Genomic DNA, 20,459 nt, shown 5'->3' on the forward strand with positions numbered 1-20,459 from the left:
TTTTACCAGATTGTGATTATATACGAAGTGTGCTTCTATCAGAAGTTGCCCTTTGCCTTCATACGAGTGCCCTTCACTTTTTTGCCGATAAGACATCGGGAGTGGTGAGGACCAACCACACACGTTTGAAACCATTGGGGTTAGATGGCGCGACTATGGGGGGGTGTTTTCACATTCGCGTAGAACAATCCCACGTCGACCACGTTTTTTTTCCAACCACGGTTTCGAGTATTCATGTATAATTATTGCGCATACCGTTTTTTTCCCTTTCCCACAACCACGGTACGCTATAACACTGTAACCACTGTTTTGGATTTCACGCTGCCCATGATTTCAAATCTCCGGCCGGGTTCAAGCATCAAGCGGCCGTGGTACCCACCAATACGCGTACCCCGCGTACAAATACTTGTACTCAGTGCCGGATTATATTATCGTAGAAGCAAAAATAGCTACATATGCTATGGGCCCTGCACTTTCAAGGGCCCCGCGCTAAATGCTTTCAAGCCATCAATTCCGGTTCAGTGATTCTGCACTTGCTCTATTACTATAGTACTATACCGCCTTCAACTTTTATGAACGACTGGGTGTTTAAGGTTAGCGATTTGTCGTATTATCTGGCTGTATAGCAAATGAAAAAATCCAATTACTTTACTATGCACGTGAAAAATTTGTGTTTTTTATATTTATATGTTTAGAGCCCCTTTGTAACATATGCTACAGGCCCCGCACTAGCTTAATCTGGCACTGCTTGTACCACGTCATTCAGTTGTTGCAGCAGTCGTCAGAGCCTAAAAGTGCTGCAATTTATGCCCCGTGAAAGTGTACCGTGATTACTGTACAATACCGCACCACTACTCGTGGTTTGTTTTGCCCTTAATCAGGGCCCACATAAGCGTCGAGCTGGCGGTGCATATGAGCGTAGTGTGAAGAGGGCAAGGAGAAATTTGTCCTTAAAGCGAAAGCTTTCTGAGGATAGAGTACAGCCGCTCATGCCGATAGCCAACCCCAACTCCCTCCCCAAACATCACCATCATCGTCACTGAGACCGATATCTGGACTTCACTACAGTATAATTATTGAACAGTTTTTGTTCACCATTAATACTAAAGATTTTTTTTAAATGTTATACAATACTGTACACGTTTCTCACTTTTACTGAATGCATAGGATGCGTCGATAGGCTTGGATGATGAGTGTTAACCGCGGCGACGGAACCCAACCCCCTGTTTTCAATGAGCCTCTAGTCTTGACACCAGTTGGCCTGCGGGCCTTGCAATGAAGAACAACGTGTTACACCTTCAATAGCGATGTTTGTTGCTGGTCCCTTTGGTTTTTAGGCTCCTTGGGTCAGCAACTGTAATAAAAAAATACACATTTGGCAAAACCTTTTTTTTTACAATCGAAAATAGCGTGGCAACAGTTGCTAAAATGTCAAGTGCTTGCGAAGACCGCTCGAAAAAGTCCCCATTTGGCCTTAAAGGCCTCGTTATCTTCACCCTACCGTGTGTTATACATTGTCACATTCTCTGTGTTTTTTTGTTTGTTTGTTCCTCATTGCAGGCTCCGGAATGGACAATTGTTAAATTCTAATGAAAACACAGAGCTCGGGTGTTGTGAGGATCGACACTGCCTGCTAATAGCGAAGGCCACGGTCACCGACGCCGGAGTTTACATCGCGAGGGCCGAGAATGTGGCTGGTGCAGAGGCGACTGCAGTTGTCCTTCAGGTCAACTCAGGTAACGAGTGGAGTGGCCTTCAGCGCAGTGCGGCGCTCTGTGTCACATGATCAAAGTTGATATACCTTATCTAGTTATGTTGGGTCACCTATGTTGGGTCACCAAGCGATGGATTTAAGTCGACCCGGATGAATCGTCAAGCCTAATTCTGGACCGAACAAAACAAGTTCATAAATTAAACTGGTGCCGCGTTTGTGTTGAAATTCAATTATAAATACGCATTTTACAAAAAATCTATATTAATCTTTGGTAAAGGTTATTAAAGGATATCAACAGTTAATTGGCTGCAATCTCATGTCCATTGCCTCATTTTTGAATATGGTAAGGAAATGCATTTGATTTCATTCATTGAAACCATATTGTTCGAGTACCGTATAGTATTTTCCAATATTGGTCACCAGTAGAGGTGGGATTATTAGTTGATGGTATTAATTAATCGACAAAACATTTAAAGCGAATTATTTTAGTGGTGGTCGATTATTCGGGCACCTTTATAACTCGTGGCTGCATTTGTCAGGCGAGAAACCCCCTGAAAGCCACACCAAGCTTGATGAGGCTATACCTGTCAACCCATATGGTTTACCCGTATTATTGTACAGGAAAATTGAGCCGTTTCAATACGGGCAAATGTTTTTTGGTGTCAATTTGTTTGTGTTTCTCCCTTGTGATGGGACTTTGTAGGATGAACGTTGAGATGTATAAGGGCACGGGGTGACCAATAAAGTTGGAATTAGTCTGTCATAAGGTAGGCACTGATGATGGGTTGACAGGTACGTGAGTCTGCTGATGCTAATGACATCACCCCCCCTCCCATCACCTCCCTTTCCAAAATCAGACGTGGAAACGGAGGTGAGGGCTTTTTTTTCCAACAATGTTTGAGTCATCCCATTAACTGCGCGATAAAAATGAACAATAGAGTAATCGTATCATTAAATCATCTGATAACTCAACTCTAATGAATGGTACATTTTCATCCTTTGCAACAAAACTACATTGGTGTTTGTAAAAAAAAACTGCATCGGTGGATCGAAACTTAACCAATATCACTGACGGAAAGCGGATCAGTCAAGCGTGTCCTGTGCCTCTTTTTTACCGAGCAATAACATCGTACCACAACAGCTTTGCTGAATTATCTTCAGTGCAGTGCATAATTATGGCCACGTGCCCCGCTAACTTCACGCATTCGCAACTTCTTGTCAACGCTCTGTTTGCCACCCAGTGGTGACGACTTTTAGTGCAACTATTAACCACCAGCATTACGACAAAATCTCGTGCATAAATGACTTGTGCAAAACCGACACATTCGTTTGTGCGATATGAATAAAGGAGCCATCGGCGGAAATGTTGCCTTTTTTTTCGTCATCCTTTTAAAGGGCACGGTGTTATTGACGAATGTGGCGGGAGGTTTATTTTTGTTATTTGTCCTTCCACACAGTATTTCACTGTCATGCCAATGTAGTAGTAGCAGGCATTGCTGTACAGAATTGTAGCCATTTGCGATAAACTCTGCCACTGCACAACCGAGCCTTGCTAGGGCCCCCAACATTTTTTAACTTTGGTGTAGCTCAGGTAGCCCTAGGTTGTTCTTCCTTACTTCAAACCCCCAAGCCGTGCCACTGACATCACATGCCATGAACGAGTGGAGAGCCATGTAGGTTGCCTCAGTATTTGAGTTACACTGACCGCTGCTACGTGAAATGAACCCGCCATTAGCCCCGGCCCTGGCCTTGTTTGGCTTATTGGCTTCGAGCCAGATTCGGATGTCTTGTGAGGCCAGGGTAGTCGTGGTTTGGTTCTGGCTTGGCATGACATAAATATCCAGTGGAAAACCATGAGGGGGCCTCTGTGCTGGCTCTGCTCGGATGTGTCGGTGAAGCAAGTGGTCTTTGTTTTCTGCACCATGCAAGTTTCTACAAATCTGCTCACATTGTTTTTAACCTGCCGCTTACATGTGCCACGCAACTAAGTTAATTAAATTTTACCGAAAGTACAAATAATTTAAATGTTTCAATATATACAGTACAACTCATCAAGCTATGATGTGGAATTTTGCATTTGTTTTTCGCCAAATAGTTTAACTTGCCTTTGTGCATCTTGAAACTGTCTTTCAAGTGGCTTGACCACTTTCGAGGTATGAAAATTACTTTCTAAAATTGAACCGCAAATCGATTTTAATTCTATTTAACATTATCTTAAAGGTGAGTGCGATCACATGCTGCCACGCTGAATTAACTTGAGTTTGCAACGATGTGCACAGAGCACTGGGTGTACTGTACTTGAGTGGCATCGCTGAGCTTGCTATGTATGTTGGTGGTCAGAGCATTAAATTACATGGCTATTGTAGAGGGGGCTGTGTGGCTCAGAGGTCGGAGCACTGATTCGTCCCCGTTTGAGGTCCTAAGTTCCGGACAGCTGCACATCATTAAATAGGGCCCCTCAAGAGTAGTAATTTAATGGCCAAAGCCTGGTCACCAATAAACTACACAAAAAGTCATTTCCTCTTTGCTTCTGCAGTTAATTAGAATAAATGTCAGCACTGAAAATTAAACGTTTCGGTTTGACTGTCATGCGACAAACATTACTGTGGAGCAGGTAGGGTAAGAATTCATGGATAAATGATGGCTTTGAAGGGAATCTCAAGGATTAGATTTGTGGTATATTCCGTGAAATGTGCTCGTACATAGGCAGTTTGTGATGCTCTGCGAATGGGTTTTTTTCATCTCATGACATGATGCTGAGAGAACACTCAGAATAAAATTGGGGGGGGGAGGGTGGATACTAAACCATGATTTTCATTAGCATGCATAAAGGCAATGAGATCAATGTGTCGTTGCACATTTGCTGGGTGTGTAGCCATCGCAATGTATGGACCACATTAGTCACTGCCATTCTATGTTGCCATCTACATCCAAGGCTTGATTTCGTCTGGAGCTGTGTGTCTCCAGAAAATATCTCTCATCCCCCCCCCACCACCACCGCTCCCTCTTCCATCCTGAGTATTGGCGGGGTGGGGGGTGTTGAGGTTTTTATTACATTCGAAATTAAGCCCTGTCTACATCCAAATGTCAGATTATTCAGGTGGCTATAAAATACATGCTGTACAAAAAAGTTCCTGATAATTTCATGATGCGAGTTAGAAAAAAGGTGGCCACTGAACAGCAAACTGCACGGCTATGATTAATGTTGTCATACAAGCTGCAGTCTGAACTCTCTCTCAATTGCTGCATCGGGAGCTTTGGGAGTGATGAAGGCTACCCTATATCATCTTTCCTGCTGTCAGAGCATTCTAATGTGTGTTCCAGCAGCTTCTGCCCAGTGATGGGTGTGTTTTGTGTTTTTAAGTTGCTGATTTTATTTTCTAGAATGGATTTCTGTTGCCATTCAGATCAGGTCACCCCACGTTTTCTTTTTTCCAGCAAATAATCACGTGTGCGCATGCATCTGCAGTGAGCAATAAACGTGTCAAAGCGCCTCTATGAAAAGTAATTTGTTGCAATGCAGTGAATAACGTGCATCAGGGTCATTATTGGGTTCGTAAAAAAAATTAACCCGTAAAAACAAAGTTTTTCACTATAAATCCTTTATATGCGTGGCGGCTAGAGTCCTCTCGTCCTCTGGCTTGAGATGGCTGCCACCTATGGGTCAGATGATTGCCTGCCACCATTAAGCAATTGGTAATTAAATATAATTTTTTTTTTCCTAAAAAGTGTAAAATTTAGGAAAAAATTTTTCACGAAAATTAATTGTCACGCACAACGAGTCTGTGTGCAAAATGTCAGCTCGATTGGATCACGGGAAGTGGGTTAAAAACGACCGAAAGATTTGCACGGTCGTAAGCAAGCAAGCAAGAAAGTGAACTTAATATAAAGGATTTAAAAATGCTGCTACAATAAACCATGTTGCTGAGATTCCTCACTGGATTGACGATGGCAACCACAAGATACTCGCCTTTGTGTATTGATTTCTTTGCGGACAACGTAAAGCCCGTATTGTTGAATCCCGAGGTGCTTGTCAATTAAAACTTCACCAGATTTAATGATAGGCTAATAGCCTACTTATTTTTTAAATTAAATAATGCCCCTTGCTCTGTTAATCCCTTACCGGATTAAGGCCTGCGCATGTTACGTCGGTCATGGGGATTTGTTTGACCGTGCCTCGCAGCATTTCTCACTGCGGGTTGGTGAATTGGTTTGGCTGGGACCGGTTCAGGTATCACTTCTCCATTGATGTTAGCCATGGCTGGGAATCAAACTTAGTTTGGTAACAGAGTGCTGTGTGTTGACCACGATGTCACCCCTCCCCCTGAAAGTGTGCATCTGTTGTATGGTATATATCTGTGAAAAAGAAGCTTCAGTCTAAATAAAGATTCCGATTCATTATATGTAGGGATTGCCCACATGGCATGAGAGGCAATTGGAATACCGACCTTTTATGTTTCTGAAAGATTTGTGATTCCCTTCTCTCTACAATTAAATGGGTGCACATATAAAGTTTGTATGCACAGAGATAGATGAATAATAACTTAACTAATTTACACTTTTTCACGTGACCTCTGTGCCACTGCACGTTGATTATTTAACATCAACACTTTTGACATTTCTAGGAGAAGAAACTGATTTAAAATCTGAAAGGAGCCATTAAATGAGAAATATTGAGAACTAGCATCTTTGAAATATAACGCATTTGATCGCTTAAGCCATGAGTTGATGAATGCTACAGAAGTGATTATTATTTATAATATAGCAATGTAGATCATGGATATTTCACATTTTCATATGCACTGTTTTGGGGTGAATTGAATGTATTATAAATCAATGCTGCCTTAATAGCGTTTTAAAATGAAAATTAAAAAAATTGTAATGAGATCGTAGTTAACAGTGGTAAATAGTATAATGTTTTATAGTTATTTTGTGATCACATCAATATCATTCATCTCAATCAGAATAATGCATAATCCTATAATTTATGCATTCTAATTCTGCAGTGATAACACAACTTTTTTTTGACACTTCTCGCTCAAATTTCTAAATTCATAAAATATTAACATTCATAATTTAATGCATGTCCCACCCAGCGCAACCATTCTCCCCCCCGCCCCAAATCAGTGCTTTGATGTAATCAGTCTAAATAAAAACCACCATGCCGGCGGTTAGGATGTGTGCAGGAGGAGGGGGCAGGTCAAAGTGGTCTCCACGAATCTGTCAACCAAGTGGAAGACGCAAGACCAGATGGTGGGAATAGCATGAGGCCGGATTTTGGAGGTCACGTGTCTCATGTGGAGCAGCTGCGGGCATCTCGCAGGGGGTAGAAAGCGTTGACGAGGTTTTGTGGTGGCATCGTCGGCGGCTTTGCCCATGATCACATCTTTATCTAAATTTGTTTTGGATGTCCCTTTTAATTCATTGAAAAAATGTACACACGGCGAAAAATGATATACTTGTAATAGTACATTTTATCTGCAAACCTAGTTACAATTATGGCTAGACAAACTCGCTTGGAATCTGCCATGAATTTTTGTACATTTGTAAAAAAAATAATACTTCCACGGTTTTCCACACCAATCCGCAATAAAGTGCATGGTCATGCATGACATTCAAATGTCAATTATCGAAATCGCTGCCGGAGCAACACAGCCTCCAAGGACAGCAGAAACACTTTGCTTTACAGCATGCCAGCATTGTTTATTTTATAACCTTATTGATCTATTATGATTGTCGCATTACATGATTATGTTATGGCGAATGTATTAAAATGAATGCTGTAAAAATGTGAACTGTATATTTTTTTGTTACAACTCAATTTGTGATTCATTCGTTTTATTTAACAAATAGGATTCATTGTTTCAGGAGCTAATGCACACACAACATAGAATCCTTCACTGGATATTGATTGCTTGTGCAATAATGTATTATGTAATTTATGTGTTTGGTGATGGGGTCGATTCGAAACGACTCACAACATACCAACAAAAAAAACATTGTTCAGACCGTTACCAATACCAGTAGTGATTAAAATACTGCCTCTTCATGTACAGCTAAAGGCAATATATCACAAGAGACGTGATGCAAGGTCCATTGACACGCTGAGGAATTTAATCGCCCTATAAATGCAAATCATCATCCTTTCTTTTAACTGGTCGTCATTATACTATGGGAACCTCATTTGCCAGCAAAAATATGATAATTGTTTTTTTACCCTTCTATCTGGCAACAAAACTGACACCTTTTTACAAGGAGTCATGTTTGCATAGACCGCAATACCTGCAGTCATAATACAAACAAAAGAACATAACTCTGATAATGTGCATTGTCCTCACATGGGTTGGACCAGATGACGCCAAAAGGCGCCTTTTGGCGTCATCTGGTCCAACCCATGTGAGACTAGGCTCTAAGGAAAGCTGTCTCGGGTGTAGACCAATCAACTTCAAGGACAGTGCACATTATCAGAGTTATGTCTTTTGTTTGTATTATAACTGCAGGTATTGCGGTCTATGCAAACATGACTCCTTGTAAAACGGTGTCAGTTTTGTTGCCAGATGGTCGTCATTATGTTGGTGTATTTAAAAGAAATGGTATAAAGGGAAATGCCCTGAAGAAGCAAAACAAAACACAGTATTTACAAATTCCCAATCATTCGAATTAGTTAACTATTGGATTTGGCATCACACTATTCTAAATGTAGCCAACGATTTGATTGTTTTTATTGAACAGCTGATGTCTTATTTAATTCAGCACCTTTAAACAATCTCCAGCTTTGAACATTTGCAGACTTAAAAAAAGATAACAAAAACGGTTCCCCACATTTTCAGGGGCCAATTTTATTTGAAGCTTGAATTGTTAGTTATAAGCACAGACTTGACCATAGTGGTCTCTCGGTTAACAGTGACATCGGTTAACGTTTTTTCGGTTAACGATTCGCCTCCCGTAGGACCTCGTCTTTTTGACAAACGTTGGCATTTTGATTAACGGTACGTTTACGTCATGCACGCGGGTGCCAATTTCGGCCAAACCGAGCGAAATTGATTATAACATGCATTCCCTGTATTCGATTAACGGTGATTTCGGTGAACAGTAGTTTTCGTGGAACGGATTAAAAACGTTAACCGAGGGACAACTGTTCTGTGTACCACGTTTCAACTTGCCCATCTACAACGTCATGCGCATGAAAATAGCGAGTCGATCACTTACACTTGGCTATACTTTTAAATATTCTTTGCGAGTTTCAGTAGACGTCTAATCAATTACTTTGGCGATGTTTTATCTCGGCATCCATTGCAAGGTTAAAACTAACCTTAAATGCTTAGAAAATGTTACAATTAAGATTTATCCTGCAAAGGATATGGCATTTTTTTGCAATGATATTTCAATAATATTTTTTTTATTTACCGTTTGCCTAACTTTGTTGTAATACAAATCCAACGGCATCACTTAAAGTATTTCTACGATATGTTTTGGAAGGCATGCCATTGGTCCGCAAGCTAAGTCGCGAGACCTTGCCCATCCGCTTGAACCTTTTATCAAACATTCGTTTGCAATGTCCTTCACAATGACCCCGTGCCAGAGGTCGCAAACGGGTTTTGATTCCTTACCCGTACCCGGCCGCACCAGGGTCGCAAACGGCTACCCGTACCCGGCCGGGTACGGGTAGCCGGGTATTGGGTAGGGTACAGGTATCGGGTACCCGGTTGCGACCTCTGCCCCATGCCCCAGACTGGACATTTGTGCAAAAGAGCTGCATAGCTCAATAATAAGAGATCCTGATGATTCTGAGCCACCCGAGTTGCTGGGTTCACAGTTGGTGGTGAGTAAGTGCGCCATGTGCAGTCTCCGAAGCGAGGGCTCCCAGCAGTCATGGGTTAGGTGCCTTCCTCGCCCAAGCATGCGCTAAATTTAGATCCCCCTCCTCCCCCCCATACCTTACGAGGGGCGTTCAGACCGTTTGCGAGCAGGATATTAAAAGTATTTGCAGACCCGCGCGCCGTCATGCTATTTTTCGTTGCAGCCACCCTAACGTTGGCGCTCTTATTTCGACGCTGTATATGATTGTCGGGAAGAAAAAGTTGGAGCTTAAAATAAACCAGAAGTTTGTTTGGTATATTTTTTGTACGTAAACCTTATCCAATCCAAGGCCGATTTACACAGAATTAAGAATGGCCCATATGGATGTAATGGTGCAGATAAGGTGAATGAAATAGACGAGAGGAAGCGAAGGTGGGAAAAACTCGGTGATGACGCGTGATTTTCGTTGAAAGTGAAATTGATGACAGTAAACCATGATGCATGGAATTAATGGATGAGGAATGGCTTAGAGCCATGCAATGAGAATACGAAGAGGGGAAAACAACGGTGGCAGTTATGAGGGGAGATTAAGGGGTCCATGGGGATGAGCTCGAGAAAATAAGTGAGTTTTTGAGTGCGGAGCGGAAACTTAGTGAGCGAAGGTGACTTGCTTAATGTGGAGGGGAAGTTCCAGTGAAGGGAGCCACGAAGTGAGAAAGAGCGGAAGCGTGGATTGAGCACAAGGAGGAGAGAGGGATACAGTTCATCTTCTTGGTTCTTTCGGTAAAAGTCACGTAGAAGGGAAGTAATAAAATAATGAAAATAAAACATAATAAGATAAAATAATTGTCACGAGAATTATTTTATTATGTTTTCTAATTTTCTTTCTGTGGATTTCACACCTGATGATGATTGCTTGTGTTGCAGTCGAAACGTCGTGAGAATTTGTATTGTTTTATATCCGTATTATTAAATTATTTCCCTTCTACGTGACTTTATCGAAAGAACAAAGAATATGAATCCCTGCAGTCACGAAAGCTTTAAATCAGAATAGATTATCGTTTACGTTTGTGGTTACGCGCTCACAAAAGAGCGCTTCCCCTTCTGTTGCTTTCCTTTCTCTGCTCAAGTTTGGAATTCCCTCTGATATCGACTCTTCACAAGTTCTAACAACTTCGCTCCTCATCCATCGCTCCCGCTGATGTCCTCTTCTTCCCCCCGCCAAAGCGTGCAGATACTACTGACTCTATAGTAGATACTACTGACTCTATAGTAGATACTACTGACTCTATAGTAGATACTACTGACTCTATAGTAGATATTTCTGACTCTATAGTAGATACTACTGACTCTATAGTAGATACTTCTGACTCTATAGCAGATACTACTGACTCTATAGTAGATACTACTGACTCTATAGCAGATACTACTGACTCTATAGTAGATACTACTGACTCTATAGTAGATACCACTGACTCTATAGTAGATACTACTGACTCTATAGTAGATACTACTAACTCTATAGTAGATACTACTAACTCTATAGTAGATACTACTGACTCTATAGTAGATACCACTGACTCTATAGTAGATACTACTGACTCTATAGTAGATACCACTGACTCTATAGTAGATACTTCTGACTCTATAGTAGATACTACTGACTCTATAGTACTACTGACTTTATAGCAGATACTACTGAGTCTATAGTAGATACTTCTGACTCTATAGTAGATACTACTAACTCTATAGTAGATACCACTGACTCTATAGTAGATACTACTGACTCTATAGTAGATACTACTGACTCTATAGTAGATACTACTGACTCTATAGTAGATACTACTGACTCTATAGTAGATACTACTGACTCTATAGTAGATACTACTGACCAGAGGTGGGACAAAGTCATTGTTATGCAAGTCCAAGTCGAGTCGCAAGTCATCAAATTCATGACTCGAGTCTGACTCGAGTCCAAGTCACATGACTCGAGTCCACACCTCTGCTACTGACTCTATAGTAGATACTACTGACTCTATAGTAGATACTACTGACTCTATAGTAGATACTACTGATTCTATAGCAGATACTACTGACTCTATAGCAGATACTACTGAGTCTATAGTAGATATTTCTGACTCTATAGTAGATACTACTGACTCTATAGCAGATACTACTGAGTCTATAGTAGATACTACTGACTCTATAGCAGATACTACTGACTCTATAGTAGATACTACTGACTCTATAGCAGATACTACTGAGTCTATAATAGATACTACTGACTCTATAGCAGATACTACTGGCTCTATAGTAGATACTACTGACTCTATAGTAGATACTACTGACTCTATAGTAGATACTACTGACTCTATAGTAGATACGACTGACTCTATAGTAGATACTGACTCTGTAGTAGATACTACTGACTCTATAGTAGATACTTCTGACTCTATAGCAGATACTTCTGACTCTATAGTAGATACTACTGACTCTATAGTAGATACTACTGACTCTATAGCAGATACTACTGACTCTATAGTAGATACTACTGACTCTATAGTAGATACTACTGACTCTATAGCAGATACTACTGACTCTATAGTAGATACCACTGACTCTATAGTAGATACTACTGACTCTATAGTAGATACTACTGACTCTATAGTAGATACTGCAGACTCTGTAGTAGATACTACTGACTCTATAGTAGATACTGCTGACTCTATAGCAGATACTACTGACTCTATAGTAGATACTACTGACTCTATAGCAGATACTACTGACTCTATAGTAGATACTTCTGACTCTATAGTAGATACTACTGACTCTATAGTAGATACTTCTGACTCTATAGTAGATACTACTGACTCTATAGTAGATACTACTGACTCTATAGTAGATACTACTGACTCTATAGTAGATACTACTGACTCTATAGCAGATACTACTGACTCTATAGTAGATACTACTGACTCTATAGTAGATACTACTGACTCTATAGCAGATACTACTGACTCTATAGTAGATACTACTGACTCTATAGCAGATACTACTGACTCTATAGTAGATACTACTGACTCTATAGTAGATACTACTGACTCTATAGTACTACTGACTTTATTGTATTTGGGGGGGGGGGTCGACAATTGTTGGAACCCTGTTGGATCAACTTTATACCTCCGCATCTGGGAGGAAGGGCTCCACTTTCTTTCACTTTTTGCTTCAAGACTTCTGAAAGGCTCTTATAATTTAGTTGATGGACAAACGGACACACGGAACGCCGGGCTTTTGTAACAGATTTAGTGAATGTATTATTAATGTTTGACACCTTGAGTGGTGCTGTTTATTGCTGGCCACTTGACATTGTTTTTCCACCTTTGGGCCTGTCCTCAGCAACTGCAATGAAAACACAATCATGAAAAACAGTAAAACAGTCCTGCAGGATACACAGCGCTTTCGTGTCACATTTTCACTTCGCCATTGCATATTGCATGAAGCTATGGCCGTGCATGCCATTCTCTCAGAACATTTGCCTGGATCATTAAGTGCGGTCGATGTAATGGTACTTAGTCCCACACCATGACATGTTTATTACATTTTAACCGATCTGATGTGTCTCTTTAGATCACATCTGGATTTTGAGTGGAAAAGATGCGTGCGTTGAATAACAAAATACCGTCCCATTTATGGGAAAGTTTCATCAACCCCACGTGTGTACCCCTCTGTCCACCCAGCAGTAAACACGGGGTCCACCACGCACAGTTGAACAGCATGGTCACGTGTGTTTGTGGAGTAAAGTGTGGGTACTTCCACCTCTTCTCAAGACGTTTGGTCAGCGTAGAAGAAGAGGCCAAAATTAACCTCAAGAAGGATTTTCCAGAGCTCGCTCTACTGGAGGCCCTTCCACCAGTGGTGACATGAGCAGGCAATTGCAGGGTTGCGCCTTTAACTTTTTACGGATATGTTAGGTTGTACATTTAATATAGCCTTGAAAGACTCCTAATCGTGATGTTGTTTTTGAATTCCTGCTTACATGGATTTGCACGTTTGCCACTATATTTATATTTCGTCTATGTATGGTATATATCCTTCTATGAAATGGCGTTTTGGCAGTTTATTTCAAGTAATTTGTGCGGTGTGAAAGTTTTAACAATTACCAAAGTGTGTATTGCTTTTCGCAATAGAGTTACAAAAGGCGTTTTCATTGCAAGCGAAATGGAACAACTTTATGTGGAAAGTGTTTAATCTTTCCCTTGAATTTGTTTTTTGTAAATAAAACCTTTGCAATTTGAAATGCCGAGATTTTCAATGCATTGTTACGCGTATTCTTATTTCCTCCTTGCTTAAGTAACGTGTCTCAGCTGGGTATGTGAACCGGGATTGTCTACGGGCATCTTGATGGGACCGGAGCCTTGACTGACAGCAGCACTTGCCGACAGTTATAAACTGAGGGCCCTGTAGATGCCATCACTGAGTTATATTTAACCTGGGCCTATTGGTGCCTGGCACTTGCATATTGTAGAGTCAGCTGTTGCTTACATATACATTGTTGTAGGGTCCCGTATAAAAAAAACAACACGAAACGAAATAAATCCATTTTAAACAACGTCAATTTCATGACAGCCATTTGAACGTGATGGCAGATTCTTCGTAGAATGTTGACTCCAATTTTTGCCGACTGCTGTTTGAACACAGATACAGAAACACACGTAAAATGTCGGCGTTTGGTACCTCCTCATGAATATTGAGCATGGTGCCAGCTGGGTGGCGTGGATGACAAGCCCTGATTTGTCATGCCCACTTTTGTAAGGCTTCAGTTTTCGACTGCCCAGAGTTCTGTGCGCAACAGTGGGCAGCCAATGGGAAAGCGGCGGTGGCCTTAGTGGGACGTGGCCCATCGGGCACTGCTGGGGTATATATAGCAAAATGTCTCACTTGTGGCTTTTGAGCGGTTGGTGCGTCCCTGCCTTACCTCGGGTCTAGGGATTGCGTGGGATTTTTCAAACTACACGTCCCACCACGACGTGTAGTTTGGGTCCCGTAACGTTAGAGGGTCTCTCCGTTTCCCCGGCGGTGTTTGTTCAACTCGACGCTCCTCTCACTGAAGTTCTCCAAAATATCAGCAGATTTGGGCCAAGCCCCCACGGTTTGTTATTTTAGGCACTCTTGAGTGTCAAGGTGAGTCGACTCTGATACATTGAGCGGATCGTTGAGACCGTGTGGTTTTGAGTGGGTAATGTCCATTAAAATTCGTGAGAATATATTGAAAAAAAGGTTGATACGAGTTGCAAAAGGTGAATGGTTATGCATTGAAATATGCAAATATAATTAGACGTGAGAAAATGTTCTGAATTAAATATGTTCATAGTTTGCACAAGTGGGGAGAAACTGTCTTAAGTATGATAATTGGCGGAACTGTTTTCAAAATCCATTGCATTTTAAGTGGCAGCATTAGCGGTCTGCTTAAAACATGCGCAAATTAGTTGATGTGTAATCGATCCGTTAAATTAACAGAATCACAAATATGTATGTGTTTGTATGCTGTGAAGTTGGACATAATTTCCATTTTTGATAATCACGACATGTACATTTTATCACTGAAGACAAAACTTACAGAAATGTGCAACATAATGCAAAAGTTATTGCTACTTTTTGTAAGATGCACAACTTTAAAATGTGCTCATTTAGAAAATATGTTTTCATGAGTTGCCTGTAAACGTATATGACCCACGTGTTAATTTGTGCCGTCGGTTGCGATCACGAGTTCGCAGTGATTATTAGTGCGTTCTGGACACTTGTAGAGCTCCAATGCAAGAAAATGCACCCGAAAAAAATAAAAATTCATAGACAAAATATGAAATTGCAAGTGTTGACATACACTTTGTGCCAAGCGGGCATTTGTCACCGCCTAAGAATAGACGCTGTTACTTTGGTACGGAGAGGCGCTTGGGCACAGATGCCTTTATATGGCCAGCTGTAGCAGGGCCACCTGATACGGCCGCACAGTGGGTGGCTGGACATGTGCTGCCTGTCAATCAAAAGGGATGAGCAAGTGCACAAACATGTATGGTTATTTTTTTGCAGCCTGAGTATACACTTTTAAGTAATAATTGAGGTCAGGTTTCTCAAATAATTACGTGCTGAATACATGTTCGTGGAAGATACTTTTCACGCGTTTTTCACTCATCTATCTTGAGTTTCAATAATTAGCAAAGGTGCGGTTTTTTTGCACGTTAAAATTTACATTTGCGTATAATTACGAGGGTGGATAGACAATTAATTTTCATTCACTGTTACGTAATATTTTTTCAACCTTTAGCTGAATTCATCTTCTCATTATTGAAATACTACTAGTGCAAATAAAATTAATGAAAACGTATTTCGCCTTTAAATTCTTTACTTGGGCTAACATTTGGAATGCTTTCACTCGAGCTCACCTAATATTTCTTCATTCCACTAGAACGAATCTGACATTGTAATACTCCAAAGCATAAAACCGGCAAGATTGCAAGATTGAAAAGCCACCTTTAAAAAGGTTGTCATAAACATAATTTGCCCAAACGCTCAGCCATGAATCAGTGATCTGTCTGCGACATGTGAAAATGTATACGGCACGTTAGATGCCATGGTGCTGGTGGTTGTGCTGGTTGCGGTGGCATTGGCTTGATTACCTGGCAGAGAGGTCACACAGCTGTTGGCATATATCGTGCCCGTGTCAGAGCATGGCTACATTTATTTTCCATGGGTGCATGTGGTGCCATGTACCTACCATCTTGGGGGAGGTGTTGGCTTGCTCTGGGTCCTTTCCATGAACACCTTTTTGCATATTTTTTTGTATTAAGGTCTGCAGTGTCTTAAAATATAGTATTACCTCCCTGAATAAGGCAATTGCAGTATTGTCTTTAAAGCGATTTAATTTAGACAAGCAGCAGCAATTTCATATGCTATGCAATACATATAAATGCACGCAGCGTTAGGTAGGATATAGATTGATTATATATTAGGCCTTACATAAAAATATTGCATCTGCAGTGCATGTATAATATTTATAATTACATTCATATCCGTATATAGGTCAACAGCAATTGCACAATATATAGCATAGTATTTACATTCTATTAGATAACATATATCAGGCATATTGTAAGTGTGTAATGGAGTTAAACAATGCGGCATGATGTCTTACTGCTATTTTAAAGTCTACGTAGATGGTTGGAATTTTTTTTTTTTACCCCATCCCCCCCACACAAATGTAAAGGAATTGATGACAGTTTCTCACACAATGGATATGCAAATGCACCTTAGAACTCGGCGCTCTCCGGGGAGAAGAGCACATTGGAGAGCAACGCAACAATGCTTGGAAATGATAGAAAACTTGCTATTTTATTATTTCCCTTCTACGTGACTTTACCGAAAGAACCAAGAAGATAGACAGTTCAAGTTGTCTAGCAATAACAAAAAACGTTGTTTCTGAATTTTGTGGGAAATAAGTAGCAGCTATGTGTCCAGCTATGCTTTTTTATTGCAACTAGAATTTCGGCGGCCTGCTGCAACCTCATTCTAGCTCCTGCAGAGTGCTTCTCGACGCGTCGCACCTTGCCCGTCGCCCCCACTGATGTCCTCTTCTCCCCCCCATGTGTGCAGATACTACAGACTCTATAGTAGATACTACTGACTCTATAGTAGATACTACTGACTCTATAGTAGATACTAAAGCCTCTGTTGTATGTAGGGTGTGTAGCCAGATTCTACTGACTCTATCGTAGATACTACTGACTTTATTGTATGTAGGGTGTGTAGGCATATATGCCTACAAAATAAATCATGACTATGTTTATACCTTTTGTTTCGAAAATACATTTTTCTTACCATATATATTAAAAAAATTTTTTGGTAAACTTCCCCGATTAAACTACCCAAAATATAATATCTAAATAACCCCCCTTATAAAAAAAAATACTTTTAACTGTGTCAAAAATATACGTTTTATGTTCCGCTCATATTAATCACTTAGCATTAACTGGTATTTAGAGAGAGAAGTGAATGCGTTTTGTCACCCGGGAGGGGCTGGCCTGGGTGGTCTGCGGAAATCTTTGCATCGGCTGAGTGGTTGGCGGGCCAAAAAAAGTTGGAGAACCATTGCATTATTTTATGAAGCCGTTAACACGTTTAATATTGGGGTCAGTACATATTGGTTTCAAATTTTCCGAATCAAAATTCCGCAAAGGCGGTAACATCTCGTTCAGCGTTCATTTTTGAGCGATATTAACGCGTCGATAATTACCCTGGTCAACACACTTTTTCTGGCATAAGGTATTCCAACGGTTTTAAAGTAATTTTGGGGTGCTGATTCCAAATCTGGCATCAGTTTTTGTCTATCACATTAGGTTTTTGAGATATCAAATATTGCATTTGCAATAAAAACTGCAGAAGAAAAATATTAAATAAATGTGGATATCTACATAAAATGATATTATAAACACACTATCCTAAAAATACAGCACCATATTTTAACACTAAAGCAGTCACTGACTCGCAACAACTTGCAATCATAAGTGACAGAGTACATTTCGGGTAAAATCAATTAAAATGGGGTATGCCGATAGCATAAAAATGAGATGTAATAGATCAAATCTGAGATCAGATTTGGAATCAGCACCCTGAAATTAGTCTTAAAAGAGCTGCAAAAGTCCAGGCCAGAATTTTTTTTTTGTTGACCAGTGATGTAATAATTGTTTGGGACATGTTTGGACTCAATGACTGATTTGGAAATGGACCGGGAAATTGGAACATTGTGACGAGCAAAAGAGGTCACGTGAAAAGAATTGGGATAAAAGTGTCACTTCCATTCTCACGTATGTCGCTGGACGAGAGGTGATGGGTGGGTCTGAGTGACGCCATCGTTATCATCAGCCAAAATTGTCCTGGGCGTGGCTTCTAGGGGGTTTCCCACCTTTGGGAGGCAAATTCACAAATTGATAGCACTCCGATAAGGATTATTTAAGGGCGCTTTATACATTTTTTGTTATTTGCATTCATGATGAATGTGGTGTATTAATGCGTACATGCTCCTCGTTTGTGTGTTCTGCAGAGTGCCTAAAGGGATGACTGAAAAAGCACCATCATTTATAAAGCCTCTGCAGAGCGTTGTAGCACTTGAGGGTAGTGCTGCAACGTTCGAGGCTGAAATTAGTGGTAAGTTATTCCAAGTGTATACACCGTACCTACCTTGTCTAGTCTATACACGTTACGTTTATATGTGATATTTATACATAGTATGTTGTTGGGGAGTTCATAGGGCAGTGGTTAGCATGCTGCTGTATGAACTTGGTGATCTAAGTTTGATTCCCACATGTGGCTAATATGAGTACTGAGTGATCAAAGTTGCTATCAACCTCCCCTCTTTCAAACCTGCTCTGACCAGTGTGGTAAAATATGCTCAAATAGCCTTAATTTTACGAACCTGCATGGGGAGACCATCATCCAGCAGTTAATTGACAAGATTGTCAATTTATTATCATTCTGTTTTGATTTTTACTTGCACATTTGAATATGCATTTAGAAACTAACATCATCTTGAAAACATCATGCTCTATTTTAAATCGAGTCGTTAATTCTACAAATGGGAAAGTACTCTTGGTAAGATAAAATTAAGTGGAATGCACGCACGTTACAAAATAGCTACGTGTGAAGTTTTTTGCCGTTCATTTGCATTAACAAATCAGCTTCTCCTGGCGTGTATACCACGAGGTGTAAAATAACCTTTAAGAATAACTGTAATGTATCTCGCTGTTGTAAATACACCGCTCTAGTCGTTTTATTGTTACTCGCTGGCGAATGCGTTGTGGATTGCCACCGAATTGTTTTTGTGGTTTAGTTTGTTGTCCTTCCCCCGCACCTCCGATTAGCACGGTGGCTACGGACGGTGCTACATAACGGTAGGTTTGCAATCCAGAGGTCGTCAGTTTGATTCGACCTCCCAGCGTGGCAGTTGAAATAACCAGCAAATAAATTAAATCCCTCGATCCTCCTCTGTCTACCTAGCAGTATAAATGCTTACACTGCAGCCAGTGAATCGGATGATCATGTGCGGTGGGGTAAAGTGTGGGTAATCCCACCTTTGCCACCTCACGGCAATGCCAGAGGGGCTCTCTAAGTGCTCTGTTTAGTGGAGGCTTTTCCACCACCGGTTGTCTTGGGCAGGCAATTGCAGGGCCGTGCCCATGACGTTCTCACGTGTGTTGCATTGCACTCATTGTGCGCCGGTGCTGCGCGTGCTCCCTTGCAGGTTTGCCAGTTCCTGAGGTGAGCTGGTTCAGAGATGGCCAGGCAATTTCCTCCGCACCAGGCGCGGAGATCTCGTTCAGCAGCGGCCGCGCAACGCTGACGATCTCCGCCGTCTCGGCTGCACGGAGTGGAAAGTACTCTTTACGAGCTACCAATGGATCTGGACAGGCTACTAGCACTGCAGAGCTTCTTGTCACCGGTGAGTAACGGGCACCAATGCGTCAGGCACGCCAAAAGCACCCATCAATGGACATCGGTCAAACTTCCGAATACAGCATCTTCCCTGACTAAAGTTGGGCTCTCCGATTAATTACCGGTTTGATTTCTCGACTCATCATATAGGGCCCAAAATAGTTGCAAAAAAGTTTCACCTCTGTTTCCCACGTGTGTCCATGTATGGGGGGGGGGGGGGGGTGTGTGGGGAGGACTTGGTAATGTCATTGGCATGGTCACCCATGCCATCCTGGGCGTGGCTTGCAGGAGGCTTCTCACCTTAGGGAGCAGGCACGATGTGGGGACGGCTGCCATTTTTAAAGGGGCCCAAGTAATCGACCACAGATCGAAGTTGTCAATTGTAATTTTCAGTCGAGCAATGTCGATGCGATTGATTGATCGTCTTACTTTCTAACAAATATCCCAGAGTATGTCCACAAAC

The 20,459-nt window shown here is 41.2% G+C and overlaps 2 protein-coding genes across 2 annotated transcripts in view; both read left to right on the plus strand.

Moving 5' to 3' along the window:
* The window catches only part of CCDC141 (coiled-coil domain containing 141), a 42,607-nt gene extending 39,529 nt beyond the window's left edge, over positions 1 to 3,078 (plus strand). The window contains exon 24 of the mRNA XM_078603946.1: positions 1,561 to 3,078. Within this exon, the coding sequence (XP_078460072.1) occupies positions 1,561 to 1,786 (226 nt within the window). The 3' untranslated portion in view covers positions 1,787 to 3,078. The remainder of the gene's footprint in view (positions 1 to 1,560) is intronic.
* An 11,279-nt stretch (positions 3,079 to 14,357) lies between these two features.
* TTN (titin) overlaps positions 14,358 to 20,459 on the plus strand; it is a 340,888-nt gene continuing 334,786 nt past the window's right edge. The window contains exons 1-3 of the mRNA XM_078603948.1: positions 14,358 to 14,695; positions 18,609 to 18,712; positions 19,806 to 20,003. Coding sequence (XP_078460074.1) covers positions 18,622 to 18,712; positions 19,806 to 20,003 — 289 coding nt within the window. The 5' untranslated portion in view covers positions 14,358 to 14,695; positions 18,609 to 18,621. The remainder of the gene's footprint in view (positions 14,696 to 18,608; positions 18,713 to 19,805; positions 20,004 to 20,459) is intronic.

The sequence above is a fragment of the Lampetra planeri genome, chromosome 21, assembly GCF_965212315.1.
Source record: "Lampetra planeri chromosome 21, kcLamPlan1.2.h2, whole genome shotgun sequence".
Taxonomy (NCBI): Eukaryota; Metazoa; Chordata; class Hyperoartia; order Petromyzontiformes; family Petromyzontidae; genus Lampetra; species Lampetra planeri.